This window comes from Corvus brachyrhynchos, unplaced genomic scaffold (assembly GCF_000691975.1).
Source record: "Corvus brachyrhynchos isolate BGI_N302 unplaced genomic scaffold, ASM69197v1 scaffold80, whole genome shotgun sequence".
Taxonomy (NCBI): domain Eukaryota; kingdom Metazoa; phylum Chordata; class Aves; order Passeriformes; family Corvidae; genus Corvus; species Corvus brachyrhynchos.
The window spans coordinates 4,249,149-4,272,877 of NW_008236769.1; the positions used below are offsets into that span (position 1 = coordinate 4,249,149).

The 23,729-nt window shown below is 36.4% G+C and overlaps 1 protein-coding gene across 6 annotated transcripts in view; it reads left to right on the top strand.

The window, feature by feature from the left end:
* The window catches only part of FAM184B (family with sequence similarity 184 member B), a 39,668-nt gene that overhangs the window by 14,376 nt on the left and 1,563 nt on the right, over window positions 1–23,729 (top strand). Inside the window, exons 2-11 of one of the 6 annotated variants that reach the window (XM_017727568.1) lie at window positions 618–1,376; window positions 8,620–8,730; window positions 13,644–13,856; window positions 15,107–15,260; window positions 16,400–16,512; window positions 16,930–17,114; window positions 20,201–20,353; window positions 21,773–21,890; window positions 22,075–22,179; window positions 22,545–22,836. In XM_017727568.1, coding sequence (XP_017583057.1) covers window positions 618–1,376; window positions 8,620–8,730; window positions 13,644–13,856; window positions 15,107–15,260; window positions 16,400–16,512; window positions 16,930–17,114; window positions 20,201–20,353; window positions 21,773–21,890; window positions 22,075–22,179; window positions 22,545–22,622 — 1,989 coding nt within the window. In that variant the 3' untranslated portion in view covers window positions 22,623–22,836. The other 5 variants (XM_017727563.1, XM_017727564.1, XM_017727565.1 and 2 more) reach the window with 5 other exon arrangements.

Below are 23,729 nucleotides of genomic sequence, written 5' to 3' on the forward strand. Positions count from 1 at the left end.
TTGTCAGGAATGTGACTTCCAGGAGTGCATCTTCCATGGTGTTTTGACTGGAGCCAGGAGTGCAGAATTTAATCTGCTTTTCATACTTTCATTTACATCACGAAGTGATTTTGGTCCACGTGAACTGGATGTCAGGACCTCAGGTTTCACTGTTCAGATTTGCCACTACTGGTCCCCAGCACTTTGTCATGCTAAAGGCAATGTGGCCTTTAGTAGTCCTGCTGCACTGAAGGACAGATGAACTGGACTTCAAGTAAGGAGTCGGTTAGCTAGACAAGGGACCCAACTTCCTTCCTTGTATTAGAGATCAAACTAGTGACATGAAGTGACAACTTACCTAGAATAAAAAAGAAATTTCTGACAAAAAGTGATAAAAAATACTGTTTGTCACAGTATTGTGTTCCTTTCTTATAAGGTTTTGCAGTTTATAATTGTCCCTTCTGTTCCTAGCGGAAAAAAGCCCCAAAAACAACACAAAGAGCCACCACCACAAAAAAAAAATATTGATCTATAGTAGTAATTCTCTTTTAGTGTTTAACACCTTGATAAGTACAGTAACTGGATTAATAGCTACTGTTCACAAGATAACTTACTTTTCTATTTTTCTTGTTTGATAGGTGATATATGCCCTGAATACGAAGAATGATGAACATGAGGACAGTATACAGGCTCTGAGAGAGGCTCATGAAGAAGAAATTCAGAATATTCTTGCTGAGACAAGAGAAACGATTCTCCAGTGTAAAAGCAAAGTTGAAGAAGAACAGTTACTGAGAAAGCATATTCAGGCCCTTGAAATTTCAGTAGCACAACACAAGAGATTGAAGGAAGAAGCCTTGGCAGAGTTAAGATTGTGTAAAAAGCAAGCAGAAGTGAAAGAGTCAAGAATAAAAGTGAAACAAGCACCGACGGGCCTTTCTACAGACACAGTAGATACCAATGCAGGCTTTGAAAACAAACTTCTACATTTAAATCAGGAGTTTGATGTACTGCTAAATGAATGCAAAGCATTTAGAAGAGAAAGTCTAGATACAAAATTAAATTTAGATGAAAAATGTAGTGTGGAAAGACACACCGTAATAAACGAGATGGAAAACCTGAAGAGCAAGAACCAGAAAGCAACTGAAGAATATACTCAGAAAACAAGCAAACTGCAAGCCCCTTATGAGACAGAAAAAGAGACTTTGAAAAAAGCTATGCAGCAATCTGTGATAGAAACAAACTGTCAGCAAAAAGAAACAGAGCAAAAGAAGAGCTCAGAGACTGAGGAAGGTTTTTTGCTGCAGCAGGTAAAGAAGCTGGAAACAGACCTAGAGGAGAAATGCCAGAAGATAAATGAGAGGAAGAAGCATTCCCAGAAGCTGAAGGAGAGAATACAGGTAGAGTATGAGACTGCAATCCCTATCTCTGCCTGAGAAAGTGAAAATTATCAATTCTTTAAAGTTTGGGAGAGGAGGCTATTTTAAATATCATGTTGATTCAAATGCTTTTTAAGCAATAAAGCAATTTTAGAGGCTTAGAAAGGAGATAGGATATAATGCTCACAGCTTTAAAGAGTTACGGTGATTAGTAACTCATTAGGAGAACACTTTGAACACTAGACTGTATTCCCTGAGGGACCTGTGAGGTAAAATTTATCTGTTGGCTGAACAGAATTTTACCTTTCCTGTCCAAAAATGTGACGAGAACAGCAAGCAGGCACTACTACGACCAATGAGTGTTTACGGAGTACCTCCTCCTTTTTCCCTGTGGTTGCAAATAGCTCAGTGCATGGATATGAACAGGGTTAGATAAGAGACCTGAACTGGCAGTTTAGGAATCAAGTGCTTTGTTTGTATGACTCTTGCAGCAGTGGCTTGTACCAAGTGCCATTTAATGAAGTGTTCTTTACACTTGTGAAGTTTCATGTGCTGAGCCATGAGACTTTTGCCTTTAGTTCTCACCTTGCACTTTGCCTGCCTACCCTCACCGCTGTGTATCTCACACATTTGCAGCACAGCTCTGCAGACTCTTCCTGGTTGCATCATGTGTCAGATGCAGTCTCAGAGGTTGGCATGTCATGGGCAATCTGCCAAACAGCTGCTTTTGGTACATGAGGTCAGAGTTCAGGAGAGATGCTGATGAACAGTGCTGAAATTGGAGCACCAAGCCATGCTCTGTCCTCAACAGTTCAACTTCCTTCTGATACTTTTAGTCCTTTACATCACATAAACTCACCTACCAGACATGCCCCCAGCCCTATGTCAGCAATCTTGCATATTAGATAAGAAAACACCTTGAAGGTCTAGACTTGGAGTATCACAAAATAACAAGAATTGTTCCCTAATGGGAGAGAAGATTTACTTCCTTTAGACGAAGAGAGCCCCAGAATTCTGCAAATAGCAGGGTCAGCCCAGTCAGCTGTGTTCTTCCAAGACAGCTCTTAAATGTTTTCACCATCTGCCCTCACATCTTGCTTGCCACTATCATTTTGCTGATGATGCAGAGTTCTGATCTACTTCTTTGAGGATGTTCTTAGAGGGAGTTCAGCCTTCAATACAGGTACTGCCTCTTTGTTTTACAAGATCAGAGGATGAATTGAATACACTTTCCCCAACATGATTCAGATTTCATTGTCTCAGTGTGTAGATCTGTAGCAGAACAACCTCTATCTTTTACAGAAAAGTGGAGAGGATACAATGAATGGCAGAGGTGCAGATAAGCCCTTTTTTTAAATTGAGTCAATCTGTAATATCTGTTTCAATACTAAAAAGTATCCTGGCTCTGTAGAAGTTGGAAGCATTAGAGGGGAAGAGAGAAAGGAAGATTTTGATTTATTTTTTGTGGGTGCTTTAGGTAACATTCAGGGAAAATGAGGAATAAACACATGAAAATTTAGGCACATGGTTTACTCTTCTGATTTATTGTATAAGAAATGCAATAATTTAGGAATAAATAATATAAAATATTATAGGAAGTAGAAATAAGAGGGTGGTGCCATTAACAACTTATTTTCTAAATTCAGTATCAACTGGATAAAACTGAAATATTTTCTGAAGGACATATGCTCAGCTCGTACATTTCAAATCCTCTAAGTCTGTGGAATGAGGCTGATTTACATACTAAGGGAGAATATTGCCTTGAATCTTTGAAGAGATACCCTCAGACTAGGATAAATCTGGAAGGAGGGAAAAAAAAAGTTAGACATGATGTTATCTTCTGTTTCTTTACAGTTTAAATAAAAAAAATAGAAGTTTCTCCTTTCTAAATTGTCTATTTCTTATGCCACCATTAAATACATTTTTTTCAGGCTTCTATGGACAATGGCAGACAGGGAAACAGAAACACCTTTTTAATCAGAAATACTTTTGATCATTAGTAAATACTAGCAGGAAAAGCTATTATAAGGCTTGAAAGATGAAAGGGCTCTTGTTTCAACAAGATGAAATTTTCTGTTTTCTCCTTAGTGTATTCCAAGAGGTTTGAGACCTTATGATGAATGGTATTGCATTGGTGCACATTTATTATTTTTACTGTAGAAGGGAGAATACAAAGTTTGACAAGTCATTAAGTCTGATCTGTTCAGTCTAGTTTTGGAAGAGTTCTGACATATATGCCAGAGGTAAAAGTAACAAGCTTACCTTGAAGTTCTGAGCTACAGAGAGTGTTAAATACAAGTTAGTTTTAACCCTGAGGTTTTACCTGTCATTCATATAGGAACAAATGGCAATTTTATCTGAGTATTGCAGTATTATCCTAGACATCTGAAACTGAAACTAGAACCTCCAGAAACAGAACATTAAATGTGGTTCAATTTTTTTTCTTTAGTTATGGAAAGACAACTCCCAGCAAAGTCTGTAGAACCCAATTTTTTCTGAGTTTAGGCACCTGTGTAATGGATTATGTTACAAATTGTTGTATTTGAGCAACTGAAAAAAACCCTAACTAACTAACTAACCCTAAATATTCATTAACTTTTGGCATAAGTTGTCATGAAATTAATAGAAGCATAACCTATTTAAAGTTTAGGATAATCTCAGACATCTTTTAGATGGTAACTATTGATGGATATTCACTTTACAATGATGCCAACTACATGTGAAGGAAGGGCTCCACATCAAAAATATTCTGGCAGCAGAGGCAGTTTAAGCATATGGAAGAGCAAAAAATGCATTTAAACCAGCTCTGTACATGATTTATGTCATGGAACACCAAGAGAGAAAATGACCATTTATTTCTTATCACAAGAAAATTACATATGTAATAAACGTGGAAGTAATGTCATGCATATTTTAGGATTTGGAAGTGTAGCTTAAGCGAACACAGCAAGAAATTCTGGGATCAAAATGTATAGTGAAAAAAGAGGAAGAAGATCTAAGTGTAGTCAAAGAGAGAAATTCACATCAAGAAAAGGAAATCCTGCATAAAGCAGGTAAGATGCTCATTAATGTCATTCTAAAGTATTTCTCATGTTAGTAGTCAGTGATATTGGAAATTCTGCAAGTTATTTATGCTACTTGAAATGTAAATTTTGGTACCATGGAAGATATGAAAACTATGTTGAATTCCCAAGGCAAAGCTGTTAATAAAGTAGGTGAACTGAAACATCAAATAACGCATCTGCAGCAAATGACTTGTACCAAAGAGAGAAAAAGAGCAGCTCTGAAGATGTGCAAGGACTTTAACAGATGATTTGCTCTTAAATATTCAAAGATGTGGCATACCAAAAGTACTGAAATCAACATAGTTTCTCTTTTAAGATTAATGGCTTTATTGTACAGAAGTCAATCCTGTAAGATTCCCAGATCCCTGAGCTCATTCAGTGGAACACTGACTTGTGTTCATAACCTGAAGCACATGAGTTGCTGCAAAGACAGCAGAGGAGCTACAGACATTCTTGGGCTAGACCAGGGCATGGTGTTCAACTGCTTCTGTAACCAAAACCTTAAAGAGAACAATGTCTATGGCAGACTTTCTCTGTTGAGGTCAAGTTGGAATACTGATTTATTTATTTTTAAGTATAGAAAAGAGTTATTCTGAGAAGTTGTGCAGAAATGATACTAGGAATAAACTCAGCAAAATGAGGAATGTGTGTATCCTGAGAGTACCCTCTGTACAGTATCTCCCCTTAAGCAACTGTTCAGCCCTGAATCTTTTCTAATTTTTTAGTTCTCTTAAACTATTGTTATGCTACCATTCAGGAAAATTAGACTTTGCATCAGAATCAGCAAATCATCTACTGTACTTTTTCACAGGATTAAGGTTGTCCTTGTGGGAGCCTGCATGGCTGGAAGTGAGTTACACACCCAAGCTCAAACCAGAACAGTAAAAAACCCCAAATCATTCCTAGACTGCAGAAGAGGCTTACCATCCTGAATCAGTACGGTTCTACATTTTTAACTAAAATAAAGCCAATATTTTTCAATGGAATATTACCACCTAAATAGCATATTCACTACAAAATAGACTACTGTCACCCCAGAGTTCTACCCTGGGGGTTTTTTTTCATACAATACATCTAGTGTGTTTTATAGACTATGGAAACTGTAGCTGTTTACGAGAAGGATATGACTAAAAGAGAGAACTTTCTTTGTCAAATCAAGCATCAGGAAATCCATAAGGAAAAGATTTTTCTGAAGGAATAGCTGTTAAAAGGGATGGTAGATCATGTAACGCAGGATACAAAGGAAATCAGGCCAGTCTTAAACGTCATAGAATCTGAAAAAAAAAAAAGCATAAGGTAGGAATGTTCTTCTATTTATAGATGCTTTAATTCATCTGGTTTTAATCTTATTGGTCACAGCAACATCATTTGAATTATGCTTACTGTAGGCACTTTGAATTAACATAAAATGCCAGGATTTTCTTGCTACAGAAAAAAATCAGGAAAAGAAAAAAAACGGGCAGGCTGATGTATTTCTGTGAAAAGCTCCAAAGACAGAAAGGTGAATTTATCCTTGATGTAATAAGTGGCCTTCTTAGCAATACTTATCCTTGCATGCTTTGCATGTGGCAGTTGGAATGATTTATATAAGATCCTTCCTGAAGAAGAATGTATTGTGGGTGTTATTCCAATAACACACAATGACTTAATGACAATAACACAATGACTTAAATTGTCATGGATTGCTTCTGTGAAATATTCAGATAAATTGATTTAATAAAAATTTTGCATTATTCAGGCAGAGGATATAGTTCTGCAAAGTGTTGGTAAATTAATTCAGACTGCATGTGTTACCAATGAAATTACAACAGTTTACAAATACTGTATCTATATATGTATAGTATTTGTATGTTTACATATATATATATACACATACACATATATATGTCCTTATTTAACTTTAGTCAGAAAGAATCCTCATCTTCTTGTAGATCCAAACAACTTACCTGAGCAATACCTTTTTTTCAGTGTGTTTTAAGTGGTTGAGCTGTTATTTTTGTTGTTGATATGCATTAGCAGCAACTGGCTTAAGAGATTATTCAAAGAATTTCACTCTCATCAGAGCTGCTGTCTGTGACTGAATCCTTTGGCTTTAGGAAATTTGCAGTCTCTAATGTTTCTGTGCAGTAGGAACCTAAATGTGAGCTGAATTCTATTAAAATGGAGGATAACCTTGAAACACATGTTTAGTTTTCAGCATGTGTTTTAATGATTAGTGGAGCTCACAAGTCAGTGCATGTCCAAGTGATTTGCCAAACTTGAGTGTAAGCAAAGGGGGAAGTTAGTTTCTTACTCCTAATGGACTTGTGTGTTTGTCAAAATCTTCTAGACAGAAAAAGAAGATTAAGTTCAGCAGTTTGTAGAATGCGACAAACAGACTACTGGTGAAGTGGTTTTTAGACCCTTTTTTGTGTTAAGAATTAACTTCTACCCATTTTCTGCAGTTAACACTGCTATAACTTTCTGAGTTCAACATTTACTTGAGAATAATCAAACACTTGTTGACAAGTTGTTAAGTCATAAAAAGCAAGCAGCTGCTGTCCCTAAATGTTGAGCTTCATAGTACCTGCCCAATCTTGGAGACTAGGAATTGTGTTTAGTGTTTGTCAGAAGAATTAATTTCCATTAAACTGCTGGAGTTTATATGTTTATGCAGTCTTATTTCTCAAAATTGAGCCTGGGTGAGTAAATTGTTTTATCTTCTTGAGGAAGGGCTCACTTTTGATCAGTATGTGAAGATGCAGTGCTTTAAAGTACATCGTTACACTATTGAAGCCTTATGAAAATGACTTTGCCTTTTATATAGTGTATTCTACTTATTATTATCTTGTACACACATGCCTAAAATTATGCCAGGCTGAAGCTTTTCATGTGAGTCAGATCGAATTAAAGTATCAAACTCTTCGTACTTTAGAAAAAAGGCATAGGAGTAGACATTTATTATTTATAGGCAATAAATATTATTGCTTATAATAATATCTTCTTAGAGATTCATATTAATTTAATCAGAAAAATACTGAGTTAGTAAAACTTAAATAAAATTACAATTTTTTTCATTATTGATGCTGTTTATATCCTCTTATTCAACTAAGGCTTATAACAACTGTTAAGGAAGTGTTATATCTATTTTTCCAGATAGAAAAATTAGGATACAGAGAAGAAAGTCAGTTGACAGAGTTGAAGTGGGAATGTTGCACCTGATCTTCAGGTTTTAATCAAAAAGACTTTTATATCCTCTCCCTTTTGTACAGGCAAGACTAAAGCTAATTCCTCCCTTGCAATATTCATGTATCTGTTTAATTCCATCCTTTAATTGCTACTTGAGTTTTAAACAGGATGGGGTATGTGAGAAGGAGCTGTACAGGATGGGGGAGGTGTTAAATTGTTATTTTTTTTCCTGTTTCCTTCATTTGTAGTGTCTGAAGACACGGTAGAATGTTTTTTTGAGTTAGCAAATTGGCAGAACTAGGAAGAGCAAGCACACTAATAAACTTGTAATGCATATCACTTCAGGAAGTTTCTAGAAGTTGTATATTCAGTCTTTCTCCAATAAGTAATTGCTAACACTTGCTACAAACAATGCAACAAGCTCTTGGTCAGTGTCTTGCAATAGTTAAAAAATCAAGGCTATCATTGGTTTTTTAACTATTTCCAGCAACAAGGTGATTATATAGTCCTCCTTTTTTTATTATTATTTTATTTCTACTTCCTCACCATGATTTTCTTTATGAATGCTATCAGATATTGCTTCCTTTGAGTCTCTTTTCCACTAATTGCCCATTAGTCATCTTGTTATTTATATGGCCAATGTGCATTTATGGTTTTTCAGATCTTGTGGGTGACTCTTGCATACTAAATTATTTTTGAACATTAACATCAAGGCAAAACAGTCTGACTCTTCATGCTGTGCAGTTTTACACCTTAGGGAAGCTTTCAGTAGAAGATTACACATTATACATGTGAACTGTATTGTCTCACACTAATATTAGAAAGAGCCAAACCAAACTGTTTATGTTTTTTAAATTGAATAACATGAGTGACATTAAAGGACAGTAGCATGTACTATTGTGTACACTGATGTATTATCTAGGTTAATGTAGAAGAAATGTGTTCTTTTTCATGCTGCATGTTTTGTCCCAGCTGTTGCATGCTCTTGTCTTGTGTTTTCTTTTTTTTTCTTTTTTTTTTTTTAATTTTAGGAGCTTCAGACACAGCTAGATGAATTTAAAAGAAAATACGAGTGTGAACTAAAGCAACTAGAGAAAGAGAAAGAAGTACTAACTGGGAAACTTCAAAACTCTTCACTTGAGGTAAACTGGGCATAAATTTAATGCAGTAATAAAAGGTCTCTTCATTTTTCATCCTGAGAGATTCTGGATTAGATTTTAATACTATTTCTTGTGTCTATCACTCAATAAAATATGCAAGGACTCCAGATAGAAATAACAGAAATAACTGCTTCTAAATATCTATGAAGGTTTTGACAAGCCTATTTATTTCATATATTACTCTTTGGAGATGTGCTAACGTGAGGAGTTTAGCTTTATCAGGGTTGCAGGGTGACTCTGATTGTTCGTTTACAGGACAAAGTGAGATTAGAATCTTCCTTACAGCTCCTGTTAACTTTCTGATTTTTTTTTGATGCATAGAGATGTATCTTCACTGATTCTAACCAGTTTCACTTCCCTCAAGTTCAGTGGGAGTTTGTATGGCAACAACTCTGCAAAAGCTGACGACCTAGATCTTCTTCAGTTGACATTTATAGATTCTCAGTGGCCATAATAAGCTCTTGTTGAGTGTTTAAAGACAGAGAAAGGACAGATAGGCTTATCAGGAGGCTAAGCAAAATGTTGTCCTCCCTTTACTACCTCCACTTTCCCACATGCCATGACTACCCCTTGGTGTGCATGGTCCAGCAATCAGGGCATGTGCTGTACTCACGATATGCAGCTCCTGTTTTTTCTCCCATCTGTGCTATACTAGCTGTACTAGTTATGAGTGCAGCATGGGGTTTTCTTCTTCATTTCTCCATTAAAACATATTTATACATTCTGTTATCAAACAGTGACATTCTGACATTCGATTTCCCAGTCTTACAAATACAGAATTTAAGTGTAGTTTAATGTTCTTAAATTTCTGTCTTTTTTTAAGTTTCATTACACATCTGCATGCCACTGTTTCCTACAGATTCTACTCTGAGAGAATTTTGGGTCAATCCAACCTATGTTGACCTATTCAGAGTGAAAGGTTTATGACATGAAGAAATTATTCCTCAGGTTTTGCAGATGCAAAAAATAAGGTTGTGGGTCATCAAATTACTTTTCTTGAAATCACATGTTCAGGACAGTAAAATATGAAAGAAACCTCTGTTTTCTAACTGCTCATCCACTCACATCACAAGATCATGGTAAATTAGCAGAGAGTGATGGGAAATCATTGCCACTATAAACATAAATAAATAATATCAAATGGTACATAGCATGCCATATGTTATGTTCACAATGCCATGGTAAATATGAACAGATACACTAAAAAACATTTTATTGTATCTTAAAATCTAACTGCTCTCAAAAAGGAAATGCTCCATTTGAAGAGAAATTTTGCATTTTTCTTGATTACTTCAAAAGTTACTTTCTGAACTAATAACTCGGCAGTATTGCCAGCGTAGTGAAGTTGTTTAAACTTGTAATAGTTTCCTGCTATAGGTACATGAATATTCACAGCCAAGAAAACACCATTTACTATATAACATTATGTTTCACTGAGGGCATATTTCCCATCTGGGAACCTTTGCAATGGCTCAGCCCAGAGCTTCCGCCTCAAAGGTTAGGCAATGTGCTGTTACTAATCCAGTTCTAACCTGGATACAATTTTAGATCTAAAAATAGCTTCCTTGGCTGCCTAAGACCCATTTTTGGTTGGGCTGACATAGCTGGAGCACTATGCAGAGTAGACAGAAGCATGATAATGTCATCTCTCCGGGGTTGCACTTCAAAGTGGCAGTATTTCTGTATTAACAAGATTTTTTTGAATAAAGAAATCAGACTTGCATCTGTTTAGTCATTTGGAAAGAAGGATGTGAGATCTTTTGCGGGTTGAATGCTAACTGATTAGAGCCCTCCAGTTCCTTGCTTTTGCACTACAGGATTTCTTCAGCATGTGTTAGAGGATCTTGGTGCCACAATATAAGAAAGATATAAAGATAATAGAAAATGCCCAAAGGATGGCTATGGAGATGGTGAAGGGTCTTGAGGGGAAGCTGTATGAAGAGCAGCTGAGGTCACTTGGTCTGTTCAGCCTGGAGAAGAGGAGACTGAGGAGAGACCTCACTGCAGTTACAACTTCCTCATGAGGGGAAGTGGAGGGGCAGACACTGATCTCTTCTCTGTGGTAATCAGTGACAGGACCCAAGGGAATGGCCTGAAGTTGTGTCAAGGGAGGTTTAGGTTGGATATTAGAGAAAGGTTTTTCCCCCAGAGGGTGGTTGGGCACTGGAACAGGCTCCCCAGGGAGGTGGTCGCAGCACCAAGCCTGACAGAGCTCAAGGAGTGTTTAGCCAATGCTCTCAGGCACATGGTGTGACTCTTGGAGATGGTGCTGTGCAGGGCCGGGAGTTGGACTCAATGATCCTTGTGGGTCCCTTCCAACTCAGAATTTTCTATGGTTCTCTTCTTCTGTTCTGGAATTAGAAGATACATAAAATGGAAGTGCAGACATCACCTTGTCATGATACATCTTTGAACAGTGCTAGCACAGCAATGCCCATAGTTTTTATGGATCTTGGAGATACCACCAAATAGCAGACAAAGACTGTGTTCACACTGTTCCCTCTGGTCAGGAACTGCTGCCACAAGTTTAGAAACATTGTTTACTGTGAACTTAATTGAAGTAACTCTGAAATAAGCCTAAAAAAGCCAGTAGAATGCAATTTCTTTATTTTGTTGTTATTTCTTATGCCATATTACTGTTATGATAGAGTAGCTTCATAGTAGGAGTAAAACTCTGTAGCATCTGGGCACCTTATTTTGAATCAGAACAAATTCTCAGTTGCAGTGGCTTTTCTATACTGCATGAAGAGACAATTTTAAGTCTTTTATATTAAATCCATACCCTAGCAATGCATTGAGGAAAATGTGCTTACAAGCACAGTGAATTAAATAGTCAAAGCAGGAGTCAAATGGGTGATGCAGCTGTGATGGCGTTTGCAGCCTTGTACTTGCCAAGTATTTTTATTAATGGGCTATCCAAGTCTGAGAAGTACTTCTTCAAAAGAATCAAGCCATCCAATCCAGAAGAAGGACAGTGATGGTTAGAAATGAATGAAACTTGAAAGACTTCTGAAATATTTCAAAATTATCAGTCATCTTTTAGTAATAGCTGTTCATTTATTCATTAATTGCAAGACAGTGGGACATAAAATCAGCTGTTGTAGGAAAGGTCAAGTGCAAACATAACCCTGGAATTTGGAAAGAATTCAGCAGAACCTAAAAAGATGCTGTTGCCTTGAGTTTATACAGTAGCTAGGTAATGTTTACGTCTCTGAGATCTTATGCAATTCTGGTGGATAAAAGTGAATTATTAATGGTATTAAAGTACACATTTTTCAAGAACTTTTGTTTTGCAACAGGAAGACATTATAAAACACAAAATCCCACAGTGTTGCTGGTTCATTAATAATGAAAGCATCCAAATAGATTCTGGACTGATGTGAGTTGGCATGGTTTCATGGCTCAAACGCTGCTTTACCAACTTAAGCAAATTGAGGGTCTGGCTATCTGTTTAGAAACCAGGAAGTGAAATAAAATACTTGGGCACTGCAAAACATTCCAGAAAAGGATTTTCATTGGTTTGTTTGAAAGCCTTTTTAATTGCAAGACAGGAGGAGGAAACCTGATAGGATGGAAATGTTTGTTTCTTAACCTCTGATATGCTAGAAGTAACAGGATTCATGAGAATGTGTTTGTATGCCTGATCCATTTCTGTAGGGCCTTTCCCCTTATTCACTGAAAAATAGTGGTTTTAAAACTACTTTTCCATCTGATTTCTTACTACATTGTGTTCCCGGCTTAGCCTGTTTCTAGTTGGTATGATCTTGTTTCAGGTTAGAAGTGCTTTGGGCCAATAATTGTCTGTGAAGAGTTGGGGAAGTTTATAACATTGTGACCGCAAATGAAGTTTATATAGACCTCTTTTCATCTTTCCTGCCTAAATGACTAATTTGCTTAAGAACTATTCCTAGTAACATTTCTCCTGTTTCAAAATTTTCTATTATAAAATATACCACATATTTCTCTGGCAAATTATTTTCAGTCACTGTATTTTCAGGAAGCCCAGAAAAAAAATGCACACTTGAGTGTAGTGATGCTAATGCATATTGTGTCAATTGATATGAGGGACTGTGTAGCGTTAAGTGTTTCACATCAAAGGTTAGTTTTATAAGGAACTGCAGTACCTAAAAACTTCAGTGTTTCCTTTCTTTATATAGGAAAACATTGGCTTGAGTTCAATAGGTGTGAAGACAAAGTAGTTTTTTTGCCTGTAACCAGAAGCCAAAGTGTCCCTTTGATTAAATATTATGATTTACCACATTTTTAAAAAAAGTAATAAATTTCAGCAGCTCTTGAAACAAAAGTATGGTTGCCAAGTGGCTGTGACATCTGCCTATTCTTGGAGTGTATCCAGGCCACAGATAGATCCCATTACACAGATATATTAAAGACAATTAATGCTTTTCATTACAAATAGTATTTGGCAATTATTCTTCACTAACTTGATTAGACAAATATTTTTGTGTGTATTTAATTGGATGACACAACGGAAGAAGCCAAGAAACAACTGGATGAATAGTGAACTTAAACTCAGTCTGAGGCAGATGAAGCTAGGTGCTCCTTCAATTTAAATATATCAATTTTGTTGGATAGTTTCAGCAGAGCCTTAGGTCTGCCTTCTGGTTTGTGCCATATTATTGTGCAAATTGAGCTATGGATTGCACGTATGAGATGGAGATGATTTGAAATTTTTAAAAAGTACTTGACGAGCAACAGACAGAATATGCAAAAGGGTTATCATTCTTCACTGAAAAAGGGCTCCTTGCACAAAACAAGCGTTTTGCTATTTTTTCATAGAGCAACACAAGCTCATAAAATCTATTCAGCTTTACATAATTCCTCTCCATTGTGAATGCAGCCATTAATCCTATCCTGCTGACTTACTTTTCTGGAAGGTGTCTCAGCTGAAGCAAATATTAGAACAACAAGCAAATAATTTCAAAGAGTCACTGAAGAAACATAATCTACAGTCCAACAAAGAAAAAGAGACACTTTTGCAGGATCTTCAAAACACCATTAAAGAAAACCAAAATGTTAAACTGCAGTTGGAGGCATCACATCAAAAAATCTTAAAAATGTTGGAGAAGAGCAAGAATCAGGAACTCAAGGTCAGTTTACTATATACTAATGTAAATATATATAAATATATATATTTATGGGGTAAACCATCTAAGTGAGAGCCAATTATCAAAACTCAGTTACCTCCAATTAGCTTAATGATGGGTTGCCATTGTTGCACATAAAGAATTGTTCTGTGATTTTGAAACCTCCTCCTCATCAGGCTGAGAGGGGCTAGTTGGTGGTTTGTGGGGTTATTGTTTTATTTTTATAATTTTAACATTTTAACTTAGACCACATTGTGAATACAATATACCCTACAGTTAGGCTGCAATGAATACAACCTCCTTTATCTGTGCACCTGCTTCAGAAATACAAGGGAATTCCTGAGTATATTAATAACAGGACTCAGTTTTATTCTTTTTCATCCATTATTAATTTATACATAAATACTTAAGAAGAATAATAGACATGAATGGGGATGTGTATTGCCTTATATACCTTCAAGAAATCAATTCAATAAGTGGATAACCAAAGCTTTTAAAAGTTCAAGTGGATTGATTTCAGTGACAAAATGTGAATGCAATATACTGAAGTTCTAAAGACTGTTGCTGTTCAAGAAAAAGTCAACTTGAAAAATGTACATGTGTTTGTGACATGGAGTTCAGATGTCCCTGTTGGTTCTCATAGCTTAGAGAACCTTATGAAATGTAGGTGATAAAACCACCCTAAGTAGAATTTAATATCCTGTTTATATATTCCAAATAAATTTCCAGTTTTGGCAAAACCAAGCTGAAGGCAGTGAGGTGGTAAGAATGAAACAGAGGACAGGAGTTTGCTTTCAGAACCCCTACAGAGCAACTGCTCCATCATTTACAGTGTACCAGCAGTACTTCTAATGACAGTGGAAGCTTGAGCCAAGAATGATACAAGGAAAGTTAGAAGCCTTTTTCTGACACACTGTGATAAGTAAAGACAAACAGGTCAAATCTGGGAGGCTTTGTATGTTGAATAATAAAACTTTCTAATGTCAAATAGTGCAAAGATGTCGGTGTTATTCTTTCATCTTGCACAACAAATCTGAGAGGCGATACCCTGACAATTTATCTTGTACCTATTAAGTGTTAAAATTTAACTTCAGCTCATTTTTATACTTGCATTGATAATGTGTCTTGTGAAGTGGTGATGAAAATTAAAGTTCTACAATGCAAGGCCATATTCATCCTAGCATTACAAGTAAAATAACAAGCTGATAAATAGGCTCCAACTACTTTGTTTTGGGGGGGACTTTTGCTTCCAGGAGGCAGAAGAACGCTTGAAAAAGGAATTTAATGAGACTTTCAAGATCCAACGTCAGTCTCATAGGCTGGAAATACAAACCTTGGAAGAGAAAGCAAAGAAAGAATTACATGATGAACTTGAGCAGATACAGAAGCAGCAAACCCTGTTGCTAGGTATAGTGTCATGCACAGCTCCTACTGATTGATTATATATATGCTGAGAACCACTGACTTTTATCCCATTCATTTTCCTTCCCATCTTCTGGGAACTCAGGTCTTTGTTAATCTCCTCTTTCATACCCCGCAATTTCAACAATATAGACTTAATATTCTTTGTTAGCCAAGCCCTCAATTGTCAGCAGCAGAATGTTGCTGAGAGAGTAATCTGGTGTACAACATTCAAGTATGTATTATCAGTCATATTAGATTGGAAAATTATAATTAGTTAATATGACTTTACTCTTTTCTATGTTGAGAAGAATTATTGTATGTGCTTCAACTCTGTTCTATTGAGTTCAGCAGTGGAGATCAGTTGCTCCCTATGTACTGTTTAGGCAGTTTCGAAGTGCCCTAAACTGTTTAGAAGTAAACACAACACTGCACTAGGAAGATGTCTAACATCTCCAGGTTTAATCTCAGGTGATTAAAGGTCATCTATAAAATGTTTTTTAATTAAAGAATAATTTGATTGTATTTAAAGTACAAAGTGAATTTTCTTCTTGGTTTTTGTCCCCCCAGTAATTAAAATTTGGTAGAAAGATTTCTTTCTCTCTAAAGTTTATAAATTTAATAAATAGATTCTCTTCTTCAAGAAAAATTGTAGGGAGACAACAGAGATAGAAACTCTTTTCTTCTTGTACTTGAAAAACTTGCACGTAATATACACAAAAGTTGCAGTATATGACAGATGAGCTTACATAAGCGTTGTACTTCTCTAATAAAACCAGAGTCTCAGTCTGCATTATGGCCCTCTATAAAACACCAGTGGAAATAACAGGGAAGCTGAGGGGTGCTCCAGTAAAGTTCAAGATTAGAAGAAACAATTGCGATGATGTAGTCTGCAATACAGCTGACAAAGAATGACCTCTCCGACTCTGACGTTGAGTCATTGCTATTGTAGCTCCATATCATCTCACTATTGCTCAGCTGAGTTACCTCTCTAGTAATAGGAAGCCATTATGCTTAATGGGGAGGAGTTGAGGAACAAAGCAAAATGTAATATATTAATGTTTTCACCTATATTCCCTGTATCTGCCTTTCCCATCCAGCTGGCCTCTGACTGCCTAAATGATTGTCTGTCTGACTGTTACTAGGATCTCTAAGGATGGAACTCTCTGAGCAACAGACATCATGCATGAACCTAAAGAAACAAATAGAAGAGCTACAAATGGAGCTCAGGAGTGTGAGGACACTGAAGAAGCAACAGGCAAGGGACCAGTTTGTACTTCATTGCCATGTTGTGTTTAGCAAAAGCAATAATATCAAATTTCTCTCCAGCGATAACAAAAGTATACAGTCTCTTCCAGAAATGGAATGGGTTTTCTTCCTTTATGTCTCACTTTAAATGTTTATAATTTTTTCCCTATGGGAAGACTTTTTCTTTCCAATTAAAGATCAGAATCTACAAAAGAAGTAGATGAATGAATGTTACAATAAAATAAATTCTGTGGGGACTATAGAATATATTCAGGAACTTTTGATCACTGATTTTGTCTTGCATATATATAGCATGGCATGTATAATTGAAAAATCAGATCACAAAAATTAAATGCATGCAATTCCAGGAAGATATTAATATTAAAAATAAGGGGCTGTGAATAACTAAATTTGACCTTTTTCTTAGGAAGGAAGTAGCCAAAGCCAGATCAGATCTCTTCACGATGAACTGGAAAAATGTCAGCATGAAATTTCTGAACTCAAGAAAGAGAATTTACTTTTGAAGGACACAATGGAGCTACTCAGTGCTGAGTTGGAGTCACAGAAGCAAGAAGCTGCACAGCTTCAGGATAGAGATCAACAGCATAGAAGGTTTGCCTTGAATTCACACTTGACAGTGCTATGTAGAGATTCAATAATACTGCCAGCATGAGTGGTGTTCTAAGTGCGATGCATGTCAGAATCTTTCCTTTCTAAAGTACTAATTTTAGAAGCTAGGAATTTTGCAAAAGCAGTAGTTAATTTCACATTTTCCTCCAGCCATAATAGATACATTTGAACTAATCGTTCATCGTATGTCACAGAAAAATATGTCTAGTGTATCCCCACAGGAGTGACCTGAGAAAACGTGCATAATGTCAGCCTTTCAAAGGCACTGGAAGACATAAATCCCAAACTCACCAAAGAGCTATCAAGAAAATATCAAAACTCTGAGAATAAATATCAGGTTTTTATACATACTCTCTGTAGCTGAAACCAATGGACTGTTAATTCCAAAGGGGACACTTGAGAGTGCCATATATACCCTGTAAGAGTTTGCTTTGGCTGTAGCAGCCAGCTTTGCACAGGGGGAGTAAGGGCAGTGTCAGTGGATGCTGACAGTGCCTCTGGCTGATGGTGAGCCTGGCGCTGTGAGATGCTGTCAGAGCACAGGAAGGGCAAGGTGACTTAAGTCTTGGCCGTCTTGTAGAAGGTAAACCATGTCTTCTTCGAGTAGCCACAGGCACGGCACAAGTGGTGCAAATGGGTCTTCCCATTTGTGTACAGAAAAAGTGCAGAATCCCAGGATCAATTTGGGATTGGGTTGGAAAAGACCTCTGAGATCATTGAATCCAACTAAACACCACCATGTCAACTAGACCATGGCACTGGGTGTCATGTCCAGTCTTTCCTTAAACACATCTGGGAAGCCCATTCCAATGGCTAATCACCCTTCCTTTGAAATTCTTCCTAACATCCAACCTAAATCTCCCCTGGCGCAACTTACAAAGGAGACAAGACTGAGTTCACTGCCCACTGCAATTGTATGGCTGTTGAATCCTTTGAAATTTCTGGATGAACATATTTAACACATTTTCTTTGCAGAGAGACTGAGGGATCTGGTGTGTGCGTACCTTTCAATTAATTTTTACAATGGTGTAGAAAGTCTGCCCCTAACTACACAAGCTGTATGTATAAAAGGATTTCTGAAGAGTGTGTCTTTAAAAGAATCTTTAAAATTATGACCCATATAATCTAGAGAAAACACTCAATGGATAGAACGTCTCTCTGCAGACTGGCAGAGTGGCCAGAGTAATTCCATTCCTGTCTACCAGTCAGTAGCTATTTAAAGAATGAGAAACTTTTTTTTTTTTTTTTGCAATGGCACTCTTTGGAGAGTTACTTCAAAGTGAATTTCATTTCAAGCTTTTGAAGCAAGATCAACAGAAAGAATTGCAAACCAGAGAGTTTCATTAATGCCCTCAAGCTACCTTGAAGGAATTTAGAGCCTCTGTTCATGAAGAGAAGAATTATTCACGTGTCAGCGATGAGGTCTAAAAGGCTTCAGATGCTGAGGCTGCTGGGCTGGAGGATTTTCTTTACAGGGAATAAATGGTGTAGCTCTACTAAGTAAGCATTTGAGAAGGAAGCATTAATGGAAATTATGTAAGGAGAAATCCTTCAAATAACCAGAGGTAGGACCTAGAGACCATCAGAGTGGACCTAGGCACCTCATACAGGCTGGTCTGAAATTAACCCATGGAAGACCTGAAACATTAACTTGCAGCTCTTGTTTTGCTTTTGCAGGACTACTAATTTGTGTAGGGGAATAGTTAAATTGGTGCATATAAATAACTGCTATTTTTACTTTTAACAACTGTGCCCCTGTCTTATGCCAGTTTCTTTTCTGATTTGAAAGCTGATAGTGGCTTGTTATTTGCATATGACAAATTTTTATAACAAATTACTTAAAATTACTAGTCCTACTCTTGCCATGTAAATGAAACCAGTAATCTGCCTGAAGTAATAATTCCTCTTTCTATTCTCTTGAATTGTGTGAATTCCGCCTCCAGTACAGAAAGCTTTTGCAAGGATTAGGATGAGAGCAGACAAAGGTGTTTTTATGAGAAGAGAGAGCAAGTCCCAAAATGGCTATTCTGAAGGAGAATATTCTACTCCTGAAGATTCATTTCAAGGATTCTTCTCCCTTTTTTTACCCTTATTCTTCTGCTGCTTATTTTATGCTAAGTGCCAAATCAGTCACTTCCATGGCTGTGCTCTAATTTCAAGGGGAGAAGTCTTTCATGGACCTTTTGGCCTTTCCTGAAGCCTTTCAGAAACAAGTGAAACAGGCTTCAGAACACATTAAAAAGAAAATAGGGGAAAACAGAAGGTAAACTGAATGTCTTTTGCGAAAACTACAATTGTTGATATGCGAAGTTGAGCACATCTATTTTAATCAGTAAACCATAAAACATGGGCTCTCTATTGAGTTAATCAAAAAGTTTCTCCAAGGTTTAACAAAGCAATAGCAAACAAAAATCAAACTATGATTCTTCAATAGATGCCTACTGCTTTTGGGATTGGTATTAGAATGCAATCTTACAGTTAGGCTTGAGAAAATGTAAGGCATTTTTTTAGTTTTCAGTTTATGGTATTAACCATATCAGTGTCTTTCAAAATACATTGTCTGAAAAAGATAAATGTTATAGTTAAAAGCATTGTTACAACATTCTTCACTTTTTTTTAAGATGGTGATGATAGGCAGTATTAAATGTTTCTGGTGCCATGATGTAGTGAAATATATCATGAGAGCCTCATGTTAAAATCCCAGATATTTCAACATAATTTTTCTTAATACAAATAAGTCCCTATGGTACTTTATTGTCATGTTTTATCATTAATGTAGAAACTAACCCTAGGCAGAATATCAATAGCATCATTATACAGAATAGATCTTCCCTTTCCTGAAGGGTGAAGGTCAAGTACTTTTCAAAATAATTTTTCTCTTCCTAAGTGTTAAAATGTTTTTTCTCAGATTGCAGTCAAAATGTCAAAGTCAAGTCAGTAGACAGAAGCGAGATCATTGCCCAATTAACTACCTTTGCAGTCAATAAAACGCCTCAAAACTGCATGCTTTGATCAATGATCATAAACTAGTATTGAAACATGAGAATTCAGACATATTTTAATACCAGTGAAAGGCTACTTGTAGAAGACCTCAATATCAAGCATAAAAAAGAACTGGACATAATGAAACGAGATCACCGGCAGGAAGTTGACAACATAGTATCTGATTTCAGCAGCACTCAGGCACATCTCCAAGCAAAGATTTTCTCCTTAGAAACTGCGTAAGTAATTTAATAATAAACTCTGGCTAATGCTGGCAATGAGTTCTGTTTAAATTTATTATTCTTACTATGTACAGTTTTTGTATTAATCATAAGTAAAATATTATCAGGATCAAAATAGAAGTGTATAGGTATTGTCTTTGCAAACCAAAAAGACCCAGATACATTGTAATAAATTCTGGATATCGTTTAATCGAAAACACTATACATGAAGTTTCATAATGCTAAATTAAAACTTGCATGTCGGATCTAGAAATTTTATGAAATGAAAATTCATCTTTGTCGCAGAGGATACCAGAGGCCTTGATCCATGATCTTGTACTTAATTTTGTTCAGCCGAGCAATGTTGTTGAGTAAAAGCTTCTTAACCTCATTCTCACTCCCTTAGAAATTTCCAAGGAAAATGATGCTCATGTAAATAAATGCACTTTTCAGCCCCCTGTGAAGAAGTTCTGTGGTGCTTCAGATTGTACAGAAGAGACCTCTCAGAAATAATCCCTTATATATATCGCTCATCCTTTTCTCTTATCCCAACTGCACAGCAGAAGCCCAGAGAGAGACCTGGCATGTAAGCAGGCCTCTAACCTTTAAACTTTTCAGATGTAAAGATTTATCTTTTTATTTAAACTCTGAGATAACTCTAAGATGATAAGAGTTGGGGGTGGTCCTCTCAAAGATGTTTTCCCACACATTAAAAAAAACCCCACAAAATGGTGTTTTGTATTCTGTAACACATTTCTCAGTATGTGTCCTGGTTATGGCAGGTGAACTTCATAGCATTCAGTTTCTTAAGCAGCAAAATTCATGAACTTGGCTGATTACATAATTACTTGTCTTCTTATGGGTCAATCAAATGTATGTTTCTACACCATATCTAAGAGTTTCCATATCAAATAGCATTTGAATCTTTTCCCCTGAGAAAGGAATTTAAAAAGCTGAACTCAGACTACAGATTTTGACTTAGCAGGGTTACTAAAGCAGGGTGTATATCCAAGCCTCATTTAATGAAAGTTACAGGAATTTAGTATTTCTGAGGATTCTAAAGTTACTGGGTCAGGAAAGAGAACAAATAGATGAATATTGATGTGTATTGATACTGTAACACTGATTTTTTTCTTTAAGAAACTAGACTAGCAACATGATGTGCAAGCTTGTTACTATTTTACACAAGGGGCTGGATGTTACACTGGATAGAAGTTGTGGATTAACCCTGGCAATTTATTTTGGAACTCCAGAATATTGTGTACTTCTATGTAAACCATGTACAGATGCCCATTTTTAAAAAATGCTGTTTTATCAGAAAGGACTGGCTATGTCCCTGTATTTTAGGCTTGGAATTTAGGGAAGAGTACATCTGAGGTGTCTCTTGAACATGATCTGAAGAAGTTTTTTTTCTGGTCTGCATTTTCTTTGGTACAGACTTAAAGAATTAGAAGAAAAGTCAAGAAAGTGGGAGTCCACGTCTGAAGATACACACCTTATAAAATGTCTGCAAGATGAATTAAGTGAGAGAGAAGAGATTATCGAGCAGCTGGTGGTAAGACTGCTTTTTGTATGTACATCTGTGTTTTGGAATCTGTTGAAAGGCTCTATTCAGTGTTTCATGCATTGCTTCAGACTGGTTGTTTCTTTCTGTTCTGGAATACTTTGGCAAATGTATCTTTCCATACCAGCTTCCAACAAATACATGTTTCCATACACATAACTTTGTTTCCCTTCAGGAAGGAAGAAAATGTCAGCATTCACTTGCAGCTGGCACTGAATCTTACAGGAATCGGTCATTTTCTTTCAACCCTACTACAGTATGCTTGACTCCCTCCAGAAAGGTAAGATGGGCAATGCAATTAAAATCACAAGTCGTGATTGTTTTTATTACTGTTTGGATCATACAGGCAATCAGGACAATAAAAGTGTTAAAAAATTTTTATGATAATGTTATTCAGCAGAATTCTTTCCAATAAGCCAGCCTACAGTCAGTTGTTGAGCATAAGAGAAATTCAGTACAAGTATTTATGCAACATATATAACAGGTGTTTAAGCTGATACAAAACACTAAAACTCTGATGACATCAGTCTTCCACTGGGATTAGCATGGCCATTTCTTGCAGATTTGGGAGTTACTAATCGGCAAGCATCGAGGAAAATTACGAATCAGTTTGAGTTGATTGGTATCTGCCCTTTGTCATTTCAGCCCCTCTGTGTGATACTGTCTACAAATAGCCATAGAAAGAAGGCAAGTCAAGTTTGTGGAAAGCACCTTGGTGTGTAAAAAATCTCAGGGTCAAATACAGAGATTGTTTTAATTGGATGACAAAATCCATGTATACTCACAGCATACTCTGAGAATTTAATTTAAATGCCTATAGAAAAAGAAGTCTTCCTATTTGGGTATTCCTCACAAGACATGTGGGAATGAAGTATTGTTGAGGTTTTATACTATAAATTGTAAAAAATGTGTATGTAATGAAGTTTTCTGTTACAATAAAAAGCAGCAGAAGAAAACGGTTGAGGTGCCCAGTCGTGTTGTCAGTGTTCCGAATTTAGCTTCCTACGCAAAGAGCTTTTTGAGCTGTGACTTGAGATCAAAAAGAAGTGCTCCTCAAATAACAAAATCTACAAGCTTAGACCGGAGTCCTGGCTGCCTCAGGGTGGGCTCTCCATCAATACAGTCCTCAGACAGCAGTGCTGCCACAAGGTATTTGTCCTTTTTGTATGACAATAAATGAATTCATATTTAGAATCTTATAGGCAATTCAAACACATTAGACATTTGGAAATACACAACGATGTAAGGTTCCTACTGCGCCGTGAACTCGGTGTGTTTGGTTTTCTGCAGACAGACCCAGAACTTTACTGCAAAAGTGGGCTATAATCCATGCCCAGCAGAGTTTATGCTTGCAATCCCCCCTGGTAAAAAAAAACAAAAAACCCCAAACCAAGAAACACACACACAGACACACACACACCCACAAAAAAAAAAAAAAAAAAAAAAAAAAAAAAGAAAAGGAGATGCAAGTATTTAACTAAGAACATAGTTAATTGTGAACATGGCATCTTTCAGTGGTTCTGTTAAGGATGTGTCTTCCTTCTTATTTTTATTGCCTCACCTTGCACTTGGTAGACATAGATGGCATGTTTTTATTTTAGGAGATATTTGACTGAATCTAGGCTGATGTAGGCAAAGGTTAGAGACTTAAAAACTGATTAGCAACTAAACTTCTTTGGTGTTTTCTCCCTGAGGAGCTTAAATTCTTCAAATTTATCAGTTATTTAAACAATGTTCAGTGTTTTATAACATGAACTCTCTCTTCAAGAAATAGTTAAAAATGTATGTAGCTAATATCCAGTTAAAAAGTCCCCAGACCTTACCATTGTA